Source organism: Clupea harengus, chromosome 10 (assembly GCF_900700415.2).
Source record: "Clupea harengus chromosome 10, Ch_v2.0.2, whole genome shotgun sequence".
Lineage (NCBI taxonomy): Eukaryota > Metazoa > Chordata > Actinopteri > Clupeiformes > Clupeidae > Clupea > Clupea harengus.
The window spans coordinates 10321846-10339887 of NC_045161.1; the positions used below are offsets into that span (position 1 = coordinate 10321846).

An 18042-nucleotide genomic window follows, 5' to 3' on the forward strand; every position below is an offset into this window, starting at 1 on the left:
AAAGCCAGCAAAGATGTAAGATGATAACCGTCTACAGAGACTTAACTGTTGGGGTTCCTCCTAAAGACAATTTGATTGTTATGGCTGTTATGGTCTAAAATCAAGGAGTGTACCTTTAATGCACAACATGATTTTGTATTCTGTGACCACATTGCATCTTGTCTGCATTATTAGACAGTAGTCTTCTCTGATCACTTTTTGTATCATTTGTCTCCTCTGTGACAGAGCGTGTTTTCTGACAGAAACACAGAAATGATTGCGCCGTCTCTTTAAAGCCTTTGCTGGTAATTTGTGTATTTTGAAATTGGACAGACAGGCCATGATGATATTAAAATATTTGGTGTACAGTGCCCTCCACAATTATTGGCACCCTTAGTGAATATGAGCAAAACAGGCTATGAAAAAATATGTCTTTGCTGTTTATCCTCTTAGTCTTTCACTCAAAATATTCAGAAAAATCTTACCTTTTCATTGAGGTAAAATTATGTTGACATTAAATAAATATTATTCTCCAAAACATGTGTGCCACAATTATTGGCACCCCTTAATTTAATGTTTTGTGCAGCCTCCCTTTGCCAAGATAACAGCTCTGAGTCTTCTCCTATAATGGTGATGAGGTTGGTGAACACATGGCACGGGATCTGAGACCATTCCTACATACAGTATCTCTCCAGATCCTTCAGATTCTGAGGTCAACGCTTGTAGACTCGGCTTCAGCTCATCCCACAGAGTTTCTATAGGGTTTAGGTCGGGGGACTGTGATGGCCATGGCAAAACCTTTATTCTGCGGTCGGTGAACCATTTTTGTGTTGATTTTGAGGTGTGCTTCGGATCATTGTCCTGCTGGAAGGTCCAACCACGGCCCATTTTAAGCTTACTGGAGGGGGCTGTTAGGTTTTCATTTAATATCTGCTGGTATTTGATGGAGTCCATGATACCATGTATCCTAACAAGATGTCCAGGGCCTTTGTAAGAAAAACAGCCCCACAAGATCAAAGATCCGCCACCATCACAGTGGGTACGAGGTGCTTTTCTGCATGGCTATCTTTCTGTCTACGCCAAACCGACCTTTGATGTTTGTTGCCAAAAAGCTTTATTTTGGTCTCATCTGACCATATAACTCGGTCCTATTGAAAGTCTGACTTACATTTGGCAAACTGTAGGCACTTTAGTTTGTTGTTGATTGACAGCAGAGGCTTTTTTCTGGCAACCCTCCAAAACAACTTGTGGTGATGTAGGTGGCGTCTGCAATTCTCCAGCTGTGATCCTTGGAGATGCTTTTGCCAGTCGAACCATCCTCCTCACGGTGCGTGAGGTCAATGTACACACACATCCTCTTCCAGGCTGATTCTTAACATCTCCTGTCGCTTTAAACTTCTTCATTATTTCCATGATAGTGGAAATGAGTATTTTCAACTGTTTAGAGATTTTCTTGTGTCCATTTCTTGATTTGTGCAGCTCAACAACTTTTTGTTTCACATCGTCACTGTGTTCTTGGGTCTTTCCCATAGTGATGAATGACTAATGGAATTTGGCCTGTCACCTCATAATTTTACTTCAATGAAAAGATTTTTGTGAATATTTTGAGTGAAAGACCAAGAGGATAAACAGCAAAGACATATTTTTTCATAGCCTGTTTTGCTCATATTCACTAAGGGTGCCAATAATTGTGGAGGGCACTGTACATGACACATTTGTTGGAACTTACAGTCTCATAAAACATTGAAGGTCAAGTCCACATCATGCAGGCAGGCAAATTATTCCTTTTAACGGTTGGTGCCACTTTCAAGAACTGAAACTGAATAAAAAGCCTGTGTGTTATTAACAACAACATGTTTCTCGTGGGACTTTGAATATTATTCTATATTTATAATAATTAGTTAATTCTGGTATGATAAAGCAAAGCCTGTCATGGTATTGCATGTCTCGTTTTTATTAGCAGGAAAAATGAACTTGCTGTAAACATCTTCATGACAGGCTTATATATCTTTGCCATTCTTAATTGTAAACAAAACCAATTACTGTGAGGTACCAAACATTTGTTTTCAGCAGTATTGCACTCTGGTGGTGACCAGACCCCACTGTCCAAAAACGCAGAAGAAACAGTGAGAGACAGGGATGTCCTGTTCTTTGAAAGCTTTGTGACTGGTTAATGCATCTATTAATTTTTTATTCATTTCATTTCCTGATTAAAGAGCAGGAGAGTCTCAGAGATATTTAGTTTCTTCAGAGAATCTACATTAGCACAGGTAATCAGACTGGAAAACAAGAAGCTTTGTGAATTCCATCTTCCTCAGAGAAGCTTTGAACAGTGCAATAATATAAAATAACATTTTCTGCAGTTGCGCAAAGAATCAGAGGAGCTTAACACTAGGAAATACATTTGCTGTCTCACTGTGACTTCTTGTAACTGTGAATATATATTCAGAGGAAATGTTTTTTTAGACTTTGTTGGTCTACATGTACTTCTGGTACACACTGTGTTGACTGCGTATTTCCACTCCTAAAGGGACAACCTGCTAAAACGAGGTCGACTATCTTTGAGCAAGAATAATCAAAAGAAGGTGCAGTACTGTAATTTACAAACAACAAAGAAAAAGGTTTTATTAGTGCGGTCATAGCTCTCTGTTTAATCTAAGTTTATTTATTATGATTGAATAAATATGCTGACTGGATGATAATATGAACAACCTTCGATATATCTGAAAATGTGACAAATGATTTAATTCTCTGTTAAATGTGAACTGTAGGTGAAAAGGTGAAAGTTTAGATACTATTCCAAAGTTTGTGCCAAGTATAGACCATAAGAGAACCATACCAACTATTCTGCTTCAGTTCCCTGTCTCCTCCAGCCACTTAAACTGCACTGGCCTCACAAAGTTCAGAGCCAGACCTGATTCGGTCTATGTGTCTGAGCTCTTTTTCATAAACACCCTTTTAAAAAGCCTGCTGGTTTAACAGATGGACCATCAGTGGATTGAGATGGCAGCTCTGGGTCGGCCCCTGTACGCTGGGATGCTTTATGACTGCCGGAATGATTCCTACATCCCCGGTGAGTAAGCGCCTTTGAGCTTGCATGTAGAATATCTTATCTCTGCAGAGCAGCATGATGCTGCTAGAATTAAGAGAGGCAGTTAACCCTGAACGTCATTGAAACAGTAGAATATCCTCTTGACACCAGGGTTGACATCCGAAAGAAAATATACTCTATATTATATTTCTCTCTGAATTGTGTGTTTGGTGAAAGCTTGCATAATGCCTGTGCAAATCACTTGGTAAACAGTAATGTTTTGCCTCAGGAATGCTGAGCAGGTGCAATGTACTTCAAAGCTTTTATTATGACGTACTAAAGAATTTTCAATAAGGTCTTCATTACTTGTTATTCCTTCCCTAAATCAATATACTAGGGGTCACTCTGTGGGACTCGGTTGCCCTGAAGAAAGACCTGGACACTCACATCAAACCAAACACCTCCTTCAACATCAGCACTTCGGACAGCATCAGCGAGAAGACCAAGCAGCTGGATATAAGCTCCTCTCTGAAGGCCAGTGTTCTGGGCGGCCTGGTGGAGGTGTGCGGTTCGGCCCAGTACCTGAAGGACCAGACGAGCTCCCTGCTGCAGAGCCGGATCACCCTGCAGTATGGCCAGACCGTGCGCTTCGAGCAGCTCACCATGACACACCTGGGCCAGGTAAAGTACCCGCAGGTCTTCGAGCAGAAGTCTGCCACACACGTGGTGGTGGCAGTGCTCTATGGCGCCCAGGCCTTCTTCGTGTTCGACAAGCAGACACAATCGACTGAGGCCAAGCGCAAGATGGACGCCAAGCTGCAGGGGGTGCTGCGGAAGATGCCCGCGCTGTCTGTCGACTGGGACGGGGCTGGGGCCAAGTTCACCGCCAATGAAAAGGAAGAGCTGAAGACCTTCACCTGCACCTTCTACGGCGACTACCAGCTCAAGAAGATGCCCACCAACTTCGAGGAGGCCGTGCAGGTGTACAAGGAGCTGCCCACCATGCTGGGGGAGAAGGGCGAGATGGCCATTCCCATCCGCGTCTGGCTGCTGCCGCTGGCCACCCTGGAGCCCCGCGCCGCCCGCCTGGAGCACATGATCCGCAGCATGAGCGTCTCGGAAGTGGAGTCAGCCGTGGAGGGCCTGGGCACTGCACTGAAGCAGTGTGCAGACCTGCTGCAGGACCCACTCCTGAGCCAGCTAGGCCACGTTCAGGAACGGCTTACAAAAGTCCAGGAGCTGCTGCGCCAATACACGGTTTCGTTCCGCCGCAAGCTGGCCGAGCTGCTGCGGGCCGTGCGTGGAGGGGAGCAGGAGGAGAGCGCCCTGGAGGAGGCCCTACATGCCCACCTGGCGTCACCGTTTAGCAGGCAACGGTTGCAGAACTGGCTGAACGACAAATCCTCAGAGGCCAAGGTGCTGGGGCTGTATGTGCGCAGCCTCAGCAGCATGACCACTGTGTGCTCGGCCCAGCAGTTGGAGGAGTTCTGTCTGGATCCACAGAAGGAGACGGTCATCTCCTTCTCCTTCACCTCGGTGGACCGCGACGAGCCTTACCTGGAGCAGCTCAGGGTCTACCTGAACCACCACCATGAGCCCGTCCCGGAGTCCGCGGCAGTGGACGGGCCCGGGCAGAAGCCGTGGTTCTGCTGCAACAAAATCTCGAAGGTGATGCGCGAACAGCTCCGCATCTTCACAGAGCTAATGGAGGCCAACCGTGGAGAAGGGGTGCGCTCTATCACCTGCGCCCTAGCTGATGCCTCACGACCTGGGGCCGACATCCACCTCTTCCACAGGGGGGTCCGCATACTCCCACTGAGCCTGGATGCCCCCGAGCCTGCCGTTGTGACGGATCTGCAGCGCAGCACCGTCACCCTCCGGCTGCCCAAGCCACCGGCCGGGGCGGTGCGCTACCGACTGGAGCTTGCGGAGAGGGAAGGGAATCCCGACGAACCGCCAGGTCCACGACAGCACATCAAGTGGACCAGCACGGAGACCCAGGGCATGCCCAACACATGGACATTCTCAGACCTGAACCAACGCAGGACGTACTTGTTCAGGTACAGGGCTGTCACTGATGTTCTGGTGGGTCTGTCCAGCAAAGTGACCCAGTTCCAAACAAAAGGGTATTTTAATTAGTTCTATTACAACTTTTGATCAAATAATAATAATAACAACAATAATACTAATTTAATTATTATTATTGTTGTTGTTTATTATTATTGACAACATAACATGTGGAAATCAGTTTAGAGCACAGATTGAAGACTCAAGTAGTATGGACTGATAAACTGTACTGCAGTCAGAGATAGAGCCAGGTGAGAATGGGCAGCTCTGATTTAAAAAGGGATGCTGATGACAAGATGAGGGGGATAGAGAAAAACCGCCTTTCCCAGTCGCTTCCAATTCACTCAGAAAAACACTCACACACTAGAGTCAGTATTCATATTTTGTAGTTACATTCAGCACATAGTTTAATCCAAAGCAATTTAAATGCAATTACAATGTTTATGTGTTGAATTGTTACCCTGAAGACCATTTACTTTATAATTTGCAGAAAGGAGTCTAGATATATTTTGCAACTCAGAGAGATTGAAAAATAAACTTAAATGAATATCTGCATTGCCGAGTTTAAGTGCAGGCCACTGTGAATAGGGTTACCATGTTTTACGGGCTACAAATGAGGAACTTCTCTATGTGTCCACCAGGGTGTATTAACTGCCTATTTGTATGGTTTCCTTCTGTCATTAGGTTGTTTTTCTTTGTTTGCTTGTTCTCTCATTTGGTCAAATAGAAATGTATATTTATTTGACCTTTGATCTGTGTGGAGTGCATTTCTACTATGTCGACATTAATTGTAAACGACTCATGTTTAGATTTCATATATGGCCCAGTGAAAATTCTCGCTGCACTCTTTATACATTTACTGAAGAAGCTATTTACACTCGCACAGTTCTGCTCTACATTTCAGTTCCTGTTACCTTCTTCAGTTCTGCCTCTGACATTATTGTGGTAATACACAAAGTGGAACCTTTGACCACTGGTGCTTTTTAAACCTTTACATATGTATTCAGTTATTCAAAACAGAGCTGCAATAAACCTATTCTGGTGTGTAATTTCCCCATGTGGATGTCAATTCCTAAACATATAATTTATAGACAATTTCATTAGGAAATATAAGATATACTGACAATGATACATGATATTATCATACAATGTAATGGAGTTGTTTTGACATGATTCCATGTTACAGCAGCATGCAGGGCAGCAGATTTCCAACATGTCACAGTCATGACACAGTAACGTCAGAGTTATGTTGCATATAATCTACTTGATGTGTTATACTGAGAAGAAACAGACAAAAGCCATCCTTTAACATTCGGGATTCATTTGGATATGTTGCTCAGTATTACCCATGAGATACATCACTCTCAACTCATCCCATAGTTTAATATTTGATAGTTTATACAGACACTATAACACTTCCTCTTCCTGCTAGAGTGAACCTAGGTGTTAAACTAACTTCCATTTTGTTAGCACAGAATTCACAAACTGCAGTGCAGTGTCAGTAGGAAAAAGATGATCTTCAGAGTGCTCCATTTTTTTTAAAGAAAGCATAATGAGGGATATGATGTGCCACTAGGCCTAAACAGACTTATCAGGTGATATTGACAGTTATCTTGTATTGTAAAATGGTTCACAGTTTCACAAAATCTGGTCATTGTTTTATTTCTCAGTTGAAATAAGCGAAAATACATAAAAGCAGTGTTATACATCACTGTCACTTTTAGATTGCAGGTGAATTCAAAGCACAGTCTTAGTAGGCCACAAAGTACCGATCTGTTATTATTCAGATTATGTTTAAATTTTTCAGATTCCAGTTCAGGCTGTTTTGTTTCTTTTGTCTTTGTGTGGGCTGATACTGTCATCAACAAAGAGCGGGAACATGCTGCCCCTTTTCATTTTATATACGATGGAAATATTCAGGTGTTTTACCAAGACATTTTCAATTCAGTTTCAATTTTCTGTTATAAAGATCAGATCTGATTGTTCTTGAATAAAAATGAAGAAAAACATCTGCCCCCACAAACCACAATGGCAGCTGTTACGTGGGCCTAGTTCGCTCGAACTGCACTGGGTCCTATTTGTACTATGCAAATGAGACTTGGTCTTTCAACAGCAAATGTGTACCTCAAGTGACTATAGAAGCATCCTTCACTGTAGGCCTACTCAAAGGCATTATACAGTATATTAATAGTTACACTGTAGAAAATACCAGCTCCAGTAAATCCTTGTTAAATCATCAGAGTCTGGTGTGGGTGAATGAATGAGGGCAGGGCACAGCAATCAGTACATAGACCCCTGCGATGGCAAAGCTACCATCCTTGTGCGCTGAGACTCCAAGCTTGCCTGAGGTGGTGGCGAGATCTTATGAATGATCACTTTCAGATGCTTTTGAAACTTCTGAATTATTCTATATTTATAATAAGTAGCTCATTCTGGTATTAGAATGTCATGGTATTGCGTGTCTTGTTTTTATTAGCAGGGAAAATGAACTTGCTGTAAACATCTTCATGACAGGCTTATACATCTTTGCAATTCTTATTTGTAAACTAACCCAATTAATGTGATAAACCAAACATTTGTTTTCAGCAGTATTGCCCTCTGGTGGTGACCAGACCCCACTGCCCACAAACGCAGAAGGAGCAGTGAGAGACAGAGATGCCTGTTCTTTGAAAGCTTCATGACTGGTTAATGCATCTATTTAAAGTACATTTTTAATTAATTTTATTTCCTGATTACAGAGACCAGGAGAGTCTCAGAGATATTTTGTTTCTTCAGAGAATCTACATTAGCACAAGTAATCAGACTGAAAAACAAGAAACTTTGTGAATGCCGTCTTCCTCAGAGTAGCTTTGAACAGTGCAAGCATACAAAAGAACATTTTCTGCAGTTGCGCAAAGAATCAGAGGAGCTTAACACTAGGAAATACATTTGCTGTCTCACTGTGACTTCTTGTAACTGTGAATATATATTCAGAGGAAATGTTTTTTTTAGACTTTGTTGGTCTATTGTACTTCTGGTACACACTGTGTTGACTGCGTATTTCCACTCCTAAAGGGACAACCTGCTAAAACGAGGTTGACTATCTTTGAGCAAGAATAATCAAAAGAAGGTGCAGTACTGTAATTTACAAACAACAAAGAAACAGACAGTATAGACAAGACACAACTTACCTAGATTGGTCAACAAGAAAAATATGTTTTAGATTTACAATGATAGATTTTTTGTGTGTGTATTTTTTTTAAACTGTTCCCAGATCTTCCCATGCATTCCTGGAAATCTTTGCTGCATTTGGTTGCATTTAGAAGCACTGGGAAAAAATGTAATCAATTAATTTTGAATAAATGTTTACCTTTCATTGTTCCTTGACAATGACACGGTTATATTAGTGCTGTCATAGCTCTCTGTTTAATCTAAGTTTAATTTATTATGATTGAATAAATATGCTGACTGGATGATAATATGAACAACCTTTGATATATCTGAAAATGTGACAAATGATTTCATTCTCTGTCAAATGTGAACAGTATGTGAAAAGGTGAAAGTTTAGATACTATTCCAAAGTTTGTGCCATAAGAGAACCATACCAACTATTCTGCTTCAGTTCCCTGTCTCCTCCAGCCACTTAAACTGCACTGGCATCACAAAGATCAGAGCCAGACCTGATTCGATCTATGTGTCTGAGCTCTTTTTCATTAACACCCTTTTAAAAAGCCTGCTGGTTTAACAGATGGACCGTCAGTGGATTGAGATGGCAGCTCTGGGTCGGCCCCTGTACGCTGGGATGCTTTATGACTGCCGGAATGACTCCTACATCCCCGGTGAGTAAGCGCCTTTGAGCTTGCATGTAGAATCTCTTATCTCTGCAGAGCAGCATGATGCTGCTAGAATTAAGAGAGGCAGTTAACCCTGAACGTCATAGAAACAGTAGAACATCCTCTTGACAACAGGGTTGAGACAATAGAAGTAGAAGCAAAGTTGACATGCGAAAGAAAATATACTCTATATTATATTTCTCTCTGAATTGTGTGTTTGGTGAAAGCTTGCATAATGCCTGTGCAAATCACTTGGTAAACAGTAATGTTTTGTCTCAGGAATGCTGAGCAGGTGCAATGTACTTCAAAGCTTTTATTATGACGTACTAAAGCATTTTCAATAAGGTCTTCATTACTTGTTATTCCTTCCCTAAATCAATATACTAGGGGTCACTCTGTGGGACTCGGTTGCCCTGAAGAAAGACCTGGACACTCACATCAAACCAAACACCTCCTTCAACATCAGCACTTCGGACAGCATCAGCGAGAAGACCAAGTAGCTGGATATAAGCTCCTCTCTGAAGGCCAGTGTTCTGGGCGGCCTGGTGGAGGTGTGCGGTTCGGCCCAGTACCTGAAGGACCAGACGAGCTCCCTGCTGCAGAGCCGCATCACCCTGCAGTATGGCCAGACCGTGCGCTTCGAGCAGCTCACCATGACACACCTGGGCCAGGTAAAGTACCCGCAGGTCTTCGAGCAGAAGTCTGCCACACACGTGGTAGTGGCAGTGCTCTATGGCGCCCAGGCCTTCTTCGTGTTCGACAAGCAGACACAATCGACTGAGGCCAAGCGCAAGATGGACGCCAAGCTGCAGGGGGTGCTGCGGAAGATGCCCGCGCTGTCTGTCGACTGGGACGGGGCTGGGGCCAAGTTCACCGCCAATGAAAAGGAAGAACTGAAGACCTTCACCTGCACCTTCTACGGCGACTACCAGCTCAAGAAGATGCCCACCAACTTCGAGGAGGCCGTGCAGGTGTACAAGGAGCTGCCCACCATGCTGGGGGAGAAGGGCGAGATGGCCATTCCCATCCGCGTCTGGCTGCTGCCGCTGGCCACCCTGGAGCCCCGCGCCGCCCGCCTGGAGCACATGATCCGCAGCATGAGCGTCTCGGAAGTGGAGTCAGCCGTGGAGGGCCTGGGCACTGCACTGAAGCAGTGTGCAGACCTGCTGCAGGACCCACTCCTGAGCCAGCTAGGCCACGTTCAGGAACGGCTTACAAAAGTCCAGGAGCTGCTGCGCCAATACACGGTTTCGTTCCGCCGCAAGCTGGCCGAGCTGCTGCGGGCCGTGCGTGGAGGGGAGCAGGAGGAGAGCGCCCTGGAGGAGGCCCTACATGCCCACCTGGCGTCACCGTTTAGCAGGCAACGGTTGCAGAACTGGCTGAACGACAAATCCTCAGAGGCCAAGGTGCTGGGGCTGTATGTGCGCAGCCTCAGCAGCATGACCACTGTGTGCTCGGCCCAGCAGTTGGAGGAGTTCTGTCTGGATCCACAGAAGGAGACGGTCATCTCCTTCTCCTTCACCTCGGTGGACCGCGACGAGCCTTACCTGGAGCAGCTCAGGGTCTACCTGAACCACCACCATGAGCCCGTCCCGGAGTCCGCGGCAGTGGACGGGCCCGGGCAGAAGCCGTGGTTCTGCTGCAACAAAATCTCCAAGGTGATGCGCGAACAGCTCCGCATCTTCACAGAGCTAATGGAGGCCAACCGTGGAGAAGGGGTGCGCTCTATCACCTGCGCCCTAGCCGATGCCTCACGACCTGGGGCCGACATCCACCTCTTCCACAGGGGGGTCCGCATACTCCCACTGAGCCTGGATGCCCCCGAGCCTGCCGTTGTGACGGATCTGCAGCGCAGCACCGTCACCCTCCGGCTGCCCAAGCCACCGGCCGGGGCGGTGCGCTACCGACTGGAGCTTGCGGAGAGGGAAGGGAATCCCGACGAACCGCCAGGTCCACGACAGCACATCAAGTGGACCAGCACGGAGACCCAGGGCATGCCCAACACATGGACATTCTCAGACCTGAACCAACGCAGGACGTACTTGTTCAGGTACAGGGCTGTCACTGATGTTCTGGTGGGTCTGTCCGGCAAAGTGACCCAGTTCCAAACAAAAGGGTATTTTAATTAGTTCTATTACAACTTTTGATCAAATAATAATAATAACAACAATAATAATACTAATTTAATTATTATTATTGTTGTTGTTTATTATTATTGACAACATAACATGTGGAAATCAGTTTAGAGCACAGACTGTAGACTCAAGTATGGACTGGTAAAGGATGGAGAAACTGTACTGCAGTCAGAGATAGAGCCAGGTGAGAATGGGCAGCTCTGATTTAAAAAGGGATGCTGATGACAAGATGAGGGGGATAGAGAAAAAACGCCTTTCCCAGTCGCTTCCAATTCACTCAGAAAAACACTCACACACTAGAGTCAGTATTCATATTTTGTAGTTACATTCAGCACATAGTTTAATCCAAAGCAATTTAAATGCAATTACAATGTTTATGTGTTGAATTGTTACCCTGAAGACCATTTACTTTATAATTTGCAGAAAGGAGTCTAGATATATTTTGCAACTCAGAGAGATTTAAAAATAAACTTAAATGAATATCTGCATTGCCGAGTTTAAGTGCAGGCCACTGTGAATAGGGTTGCCATGTTTTACGGGCTACAAATGAGGAACTTCTCTATGTGTCCACCAGGGTGTATTAACTGCCTATTTGTATGGTTTCCTTCTGTCATTAGGTTGTTTTACTTTGTTTGCTTGTTCTCTCATTTGGTCAAATACAAATTTATAATTATTTGACCTTTGATCTGTGTGGAGTGCATTTCTAGTATGTGGACATGAATTGTAAACTAATCATGTTTAGATTTCATATATGGCCCAGTGAAAATTCTCGCTGCACTCTTTATACATTTACTGTAGAAGCTATTTACACTCGCACAGTTCTGCTCTACATTTCAGTTCCTGTTACCTTCTTCACTTCTGCCTCTGACGTTATTGTTGTAATACACAAAGTGGAACCTTTGACCACTGGTGCTTTTTAAACCTTAACATATGTATTCAGTTATTCAAAACAGAGCTGCAATAAACCTATTCTGGTGTGTAATTTCCCCATGTGGATGTCAATTCCTAAACATATAATTTATAGACAATTTCATTAGGAAATATAAGATATACTGACAATGATACATGATATTATTATACAACGTAATGGAGGTGTTGTGATATGATTCCATGTTACAGCAGCATGCAGAGCAGCAGATTTTCAACATGTCACAGTCATGACACAGTCACGTCACAGTCATGTTGCATATAATCTACTTGATGTGTTATACTGAGAAGAAACAGAGTTTCACAGACAAAAGCCATCCTTTAACATTCAGGATTCATTTGAATATGTTGCTCAGTATTACCCATGAGATACATCACTATCAACTCATCCCATAGTTTAATATTTGATAGTTTATACAGACACTATAACACTTCCTCTTCCTGCTAGAATGAACCTAGGTGTTAAACTAACTTCCATTTTGTTAGCACAGAATTCACAAACTGCAGTGCAGTGTCAGTAGGAAAAAGATGATCTTCAGAGTGCTCCATTTTTTTTAAAGAAAGCATAATGAGGAATATGATGTGCCACTAGGCCTAAACAGACTTATCAGGTGATATTGACAGTTATCTTGTATTGTAAAATGGTTCACAGTTTCACAAAATCTGGTCATTGTTTTACTTCTCAGTTGAAATAAGCGAAAATACATAAAAGCAGTGTTATACATCACTGTCACTTTTAGATTGCAGGTGAATTCAAAGCACAGTCTTAGTAGGCCACAAAGTACCGATCTGTTATTATTCAGATTATGTTTACATTTTTCAGATTCCAGTTCAGGCTGTTTTGTTTCTTTTGTCTTTGTGTGGGCTGATACTGTCATCTACAAAGAGTGGGAACATGCTGCCCCTTTTCATTTTATATACGATGGAAATATTCAGGTGTTTTACCAAGACATTTTCAATTCAGTTTCAATTTTCTGTTATAAAGATCAGATCTGATTGTTCTTGAATAAAAATGAAGAAAAACATCTGCCCCCACAAACCACAATTGCCGCTGTTACGTGGGCCTAGTTCGCTCGAACTGCACTGGGTCCTATTTGTACTATGCAAATGAGACTTGGTCTTTCAACAGCAAATGTGTACCTCAAGTGACTATAGAAGCATCCTTCACTGTAGGCCTACTCAAAGGCATTATACAGTATATTAATAGTTACACTGTAGAAAATACCAGCTCCAGTAAGTCCTTGTTAAATCATCAGAGTCTGGTGTGGGTGAATGAATGAGGGCAGGGCAGGGCAAAGCAATCAGTACATAGACCCCTGCGATGGCAAAGCTACCATCCTTGTGCGCTGGGACTCCAAGCTTGCCTGAGGTGGTGGCGAGATCTTATGAATGATCACTTTCAGGTGCTTTCGAAACTTCACTCCAACGAAGGCGTAGAACACGGGATTAAGGCAACAGTGCGAGAAGGCTATTAGCCGACACGAGTAGAAGGCATAATCCAGTCTGATGCTCACATCACAGTCATTAAAAGGATTCTGGTCAGACAAAGACTTTAGGAATATAACAATGTTGTATGGCGCCCAACCTACCAAAAACACAACCACAATGACAAAAATAAGTTTCACCGTCCTAATTTTCTTACTTGATGGGGATTTTAGGACAGTCTGGAGTATCCTGGAGTAACAAAAACACATAATTCCAAAAGCAATAAAGAAAAATATATTTTGTTGATATGCTGCTGCCTTTTTCCAATTTATGTCATCATACTGGCAGTGAGACTTGTTGTTGTGCGTTTGAACTTTGTTGTGCAATGTTGCAGGCATGGCCGCTACCACGCTGAGTGCCCATACTAGGAGTGTCAAAGCAAGTGCGAAATGTGTGCGATTTTCACCACGGTCAGACAAGGGATACACTACTGCCCTGTACCTTTGTAGTGTCATCATCGTCAAAAACAAGACGCTACTGTAAAATCCAGCATAAAAAACAAAATTGACCACCTTACAGGTCGTATCTCCAAGTGTCCATTCATGCATATGATGATAGAATGCCCAGAAAGGTAAACCGAGGGTGAACATAAGATCCGACAGAGCCAAATTAAAGATAAAGCGGTTGGTAATGGATTTGAGATTCTCGTATTTGATCAGGATCACAAGCACCAATAGATTCCCGAAGAGGCTGAGGATTATCACAAGACAGAAGATAATCGGAGTGGCAATGGAACCAAAGGCAATCACATCTTCCTTGCTGCAGTCATCGCTAGAATAGTCTTCATCATATTCGTAATAAGATGGCATATTTGTCGCCATTGTTCCTGAAAGGGCTCAGCCTACAACAAGACCGAAAAATCAGTAGTTATATACAGACAAAATGGGAATGATATGTACAGAAACACACTGCATAGTCTCTCATAATAATGACTTACTATCTTACGAGGAAATATTTCATAATTATGAGGTCGAAATCTCATAATTATGAGAAAATATCTAATTATGATGAGATAATGTACAATGGTACCGGTGGGCCTACTGCCTCCATACTGCCTACAGCTTTGCCCCAAACCTGATTACATAGCCTCTGAAAGGTACCTGTTAGCATATGGGTTAGCTTGGTTGTTACAACCTATAGAAGTTACTATACTGGTATAGCTGCTCAAAAAGGAAGGGAGCAAAACATTATGCAAGTTGGATGCACTCTCCACCTGAACAATCCCAAGAACATCAGGGTTGGCATAGCTTACTAATAATATTACAATCTACATTACTCAAGTACATTACAATTCCCACTGTCTAAAACCAAGAAGAAAATAAGGGTGGATTACATCAGGTGTGAGCCATTGCCCCTGTTATATCAAGTGTCTATATTTATATTGATATCACAATTTAAACAGCATGCTAGCTATGAGTGGTATCCATACACTTCCATCCTAACCGCACAACTTCTTAGCTCCTTTTGCGCTCACTTCGCTCCCAACCATCCCTTTTCAAAGTGATTTTACTGTCCCCTTGTGGGAAAAAAAAACAGGCAGCCTAACCAACTCTGTTATAAGCCTTGGGATCAGACTGCATAAAGGTGTTTTAGTTTACTGAAAAACTTTCAACAACAACTTTTTCCAAAACCCTGCTTGGCTCTCTGTCGCATTACCCACTTAATCACAGGATGCCCCCCAACAACCTTAAGAAAAGAAATCTTGTTGGTGTAATGTTTTGCCCTCTGGCATACATAAACTTAACTTATATGCTTTAGTATAAACTCAGGCTGACGACCGACTTTACTCCGTGATGGTTTATTCACCGGGGTTTTTCCAACTGCCGTCAATACGTAATTTCTCAACTTTCACCTTGGGCTACTGTGTGCACCGTGTGACAAACAGTCACAACAGATATTACAGTTGGTATGAGATTATAAATTGTAATGACAACATAAGGTCTTCAGTTTTTCCTTTTGTGAAAGCAATTCTTCTGTAGACATGATATCATGTAGGCTGGCTATACACACACACACACACACACACACACACACACACACGTGTATATCTATATACATATATGGCCAGGTCTTCTTATAGAAACGATATAAATTACAGTTCCTTTTCTCTTTCGCCCTCAATATCTCCTTTGTCTATTTTTAATGGACCGCTTTTACAGTTGTTGTAGCCTAAGCCTGCACTTGATTTTGTTCAACTGAAATAACCCCACTCCAGATCTAGCGCATAGTTTTCATTCACATTCATTGATTCAGGGATTGACCTAAATATTTCCAAAACTTCAACAGAATCCCACACTATTTGCTGCAGTTATCCAAATCACTCCCTCTCACATTTTGTTAATTGCATTGTTATTTCGTGGGCAGCAGTTATCTCAGTTGTGCAAAAACTAAGCTTACATACATATATTAAAGAATAATATGCTTTTGCATTAGAATAGTATGGTGTAACGATTATTAATAATTATCTCACCTTAGTTTTCACGAAAATACTATACTGAAGAAATTATAGTTGTTCTCTCGCCTTTGTTTCCTTACTTCATCCGTAAAATATGCTTTTTTCAGGTGCCTGTCCACTTTAAACTGACATGATTCGCTATAGTCTTTCTCTTCCCCCTTCCATTAATACGGAACTGAATTAGCAAAATGCTGATGGGTAATTGGTTCGAGGCTGTATGTCAGTTTTTTTTCCCCTTAAATCTTAATCTATAGTGCAGCCTATCACACCAAATTAACTGTGTACTCACCTTAATAAATATAACACAAATATAGATGCAAGTTTGTGTCTGTTGCCTTGTTTGTGATGCATGACATACTTTGCACTTCACGTTGAAATATCATATTGTCGTAGACGCACTTATGATTTGATTTGGCGACGCCACTCCGTTTAGTTTCATAACACCAATATGCAGTTATTCTGGTAACCTCATGTCCGGTATGAAAACATAAAGCTTTAGATCAGGCAGCGTACATTTCAGACAAAGAACTTGGTGAAGTATGCACATCACCTCTCCCCTTACGATTGTAAGGAAAACGTTGCGACTAAAAGTAATTTTAAAGCAGGAAATGTATAGCTGATACATGGTGCATTGGGGGTGTATACCTAGTGCTGGTGGAAACAGCTGTGGTATGATTAATTGCTTGCCACTTGAGACTCAAACAGATCCAATTGCGTTCTACATACTACTTTTCTTAGTTACAACCCTGATCACCAAGGAGGCCTGGAGGCTAGGATACGTTTGGTATGGTTGATATCTTGTGACTGATGAAGATGCATACCTTCTCATTCAAAGGTTTTTCTTAATTTTTTTTTAAATTGCAGCTTAATATTGAAGACATCCAAACTATGAAGGAACACATATGGAATTATGTATTAAACAAAAAAAATGCTCAACAAACCAGAATATGTTATATATTTTAGATTCTTCAAAGTAGCCACCTTTTGCTTTGATTTCAGCTTTGCACACTCTTGGCATTCTTTCAATTAGCTTCATGAGGTAGCCACCTGGAATGGTTTTCCAACAGTCTTGAAGGAGTTCCCAGAGGGGCTGAGCACTTGTTTGCTGCTTTGCCTTCACTCTGCGGTCCAACTCATCCCAGACTATCTCAATTGGGTTTAGGTTGGGTGATTGTGGAGGCCAGGTCATCTGACGCAGCACTCCATCACTCTGCTTTTTGGTCAAATAGCCCTTACATAGCCTGGAGGTGTGTTTGGAGTCATTGTCCTGTTGAAATACAAATGCTGCTCCCACTAAGCGCAAACCAGATGGGATGGCATTTCGCTGTGGTAGCCATGCTGGTTAAGCATGCCTTGAATTTTGAATAAATCACCAAGTGTCACCAGCAAAGCACCCCCACACCTCCTCTTCCATGCTTCATGGTGGGAACCACATATGTAGAAACCATCCGCTCACCTTTTCTGCGTCTTACAAAGACACGGCGGGTGGAACCAAAAATCTCAAATTTGGACTCATCGGACCAAAGTACAGATTTCCACTGGTTTAATGTCTATTCCTTGTGTTTCTTGGCCCAAGCAAGTCTCTTTTTGTTGTTGTTCTTCCTCAGTAGTGGCTTCTTTGCAGCAATTCGACCATGAGGATGAGGGCCTGATTCACGCACTCATCTGAACAGTTGATGTTGAGATGTGTCTGCTACTTGAACTCTGCGAAGCATTTATGTGGGCTCTAATCTGAGGTGCTGTTAATTTGCGGTTTCTGAGGCTGGTAACTCTAATGAACTTATCCTCGGCAGCAGAGGTAACTCTTAGTCTTCCTGTCCTGGGGCGGTCCTCATGAGAGCCAGTTTCATCATAGCGTTTGATGGTTTTCACTGCACTGCACTTGAGGATACATTCAAAGTTCTTGAAATCTTCCGGATTGACTGACCTTCCGGTCTTAAAATAATGATGGACTGTTGTTTCTCTTTACTTAGTTGAGTGGTTCTTGCCATAATATGGATTAGAACTGTAGTCGAATAGGCCTATTCACCGTATAGAGTTGTGCACCAACCCTGCCTCTGCACAACACAACTGATGGTCTCCAACACATTAAGAAGGCAAGAAATTCCACAAATTAACTCTTGACAAGGCACACCTGTTAATTGAAAACCA

The 18042-nt window shown here is 42.8% G+C and overlaps 2 protein-coding genes and 1 pseudogene across 3 annotated transcripts; 2 read left to right on the plus strand and 1 right to left on the minus strand.

Annotated features, from left to right (window-relative positions):
- Window positions 1-2312: 2312 nt before the first annotated feature.
- Window positions 2313-6126, plus strand: LOC105907098 (neoverrucotoxin subunit beta-like). Of its 2 annotated transcripts, none has more exons than XM_031575317.1 (3): window positions 2313-2564; window positions 2946-3052; window positions 3408-6126. In XM_031575317.1, the coding sequence occupies exons 2-3, from the start codon at window positions 2962-2964 to the stop codon at window positions 5147-5149; spliced, it is 1833 nt and encodes a 610-aa protein (XP_031431177.1). In that variant the 5' UTR covers window positions 2313-2564; window positions 2946-2961; the 3' UTR covers window positions 5150-6126. The 2 variants fall into 2 exon arrangements, with proteins under 2 accessions (XP_031431177.1, XP_031431176.1); XM_031575316.1 differs by having other exon boundaries at window positions 2962-3052.
- Window positions 6127-7865: 1739 nt separating this feature from the next.
- On the plus strand, window positions 7866-11018 carry LOC105907096 (annotated as a pseudogene).
- A 1307-nt stretch (window positions 11019-12325) lies between these two features.
- LOC116222163 (chemokine XC receptor 1-like) lies at window positions 12326-16000 on the minus strand. Its single transcript, XM_031575328.2, has 2 exons — window positions 15907-16000; window positions 12326-14277 (listed from the first exon to the last, which is right to left on the minus strand). The coding sequence occupies exon 2, from the start codon at window positions 14255-14257 to the stop codon at window positions 13253-13255; it is 1005 nt and encodes a 334-aa protein (XP_031431188.1). The 5' UTR covers window positions 14258-14277; window positions 15907-16000; the 3' UTR covers window positions 12326-13252.
- Between the last annotated feature and the right edge of the window lie 2042 nt (window positions 16001-18042).

Coding starts and splice junctions, on each gene's coding strand:
- LOC116222163 (XM_031575328.2), bottom strand. CDS start 14,257: ATGGCGACAAATATGCCATCTTATTACGAATATGATGAAGACTATTCT.
- LOC105907098 (XM_031575317.1), top strand. CDS start 2,962: ATGGACCATCAGTGGATTGAGATGGCAGCTCTGGGTCGGCCCCTGTAC. Junction 3,053..3,407: donor GAATGATTCCTACATCCCCG/GTGAGTAAGCGC, acceptor TCAATATACTAG/GGGTCACTCTGTGGGACTCG.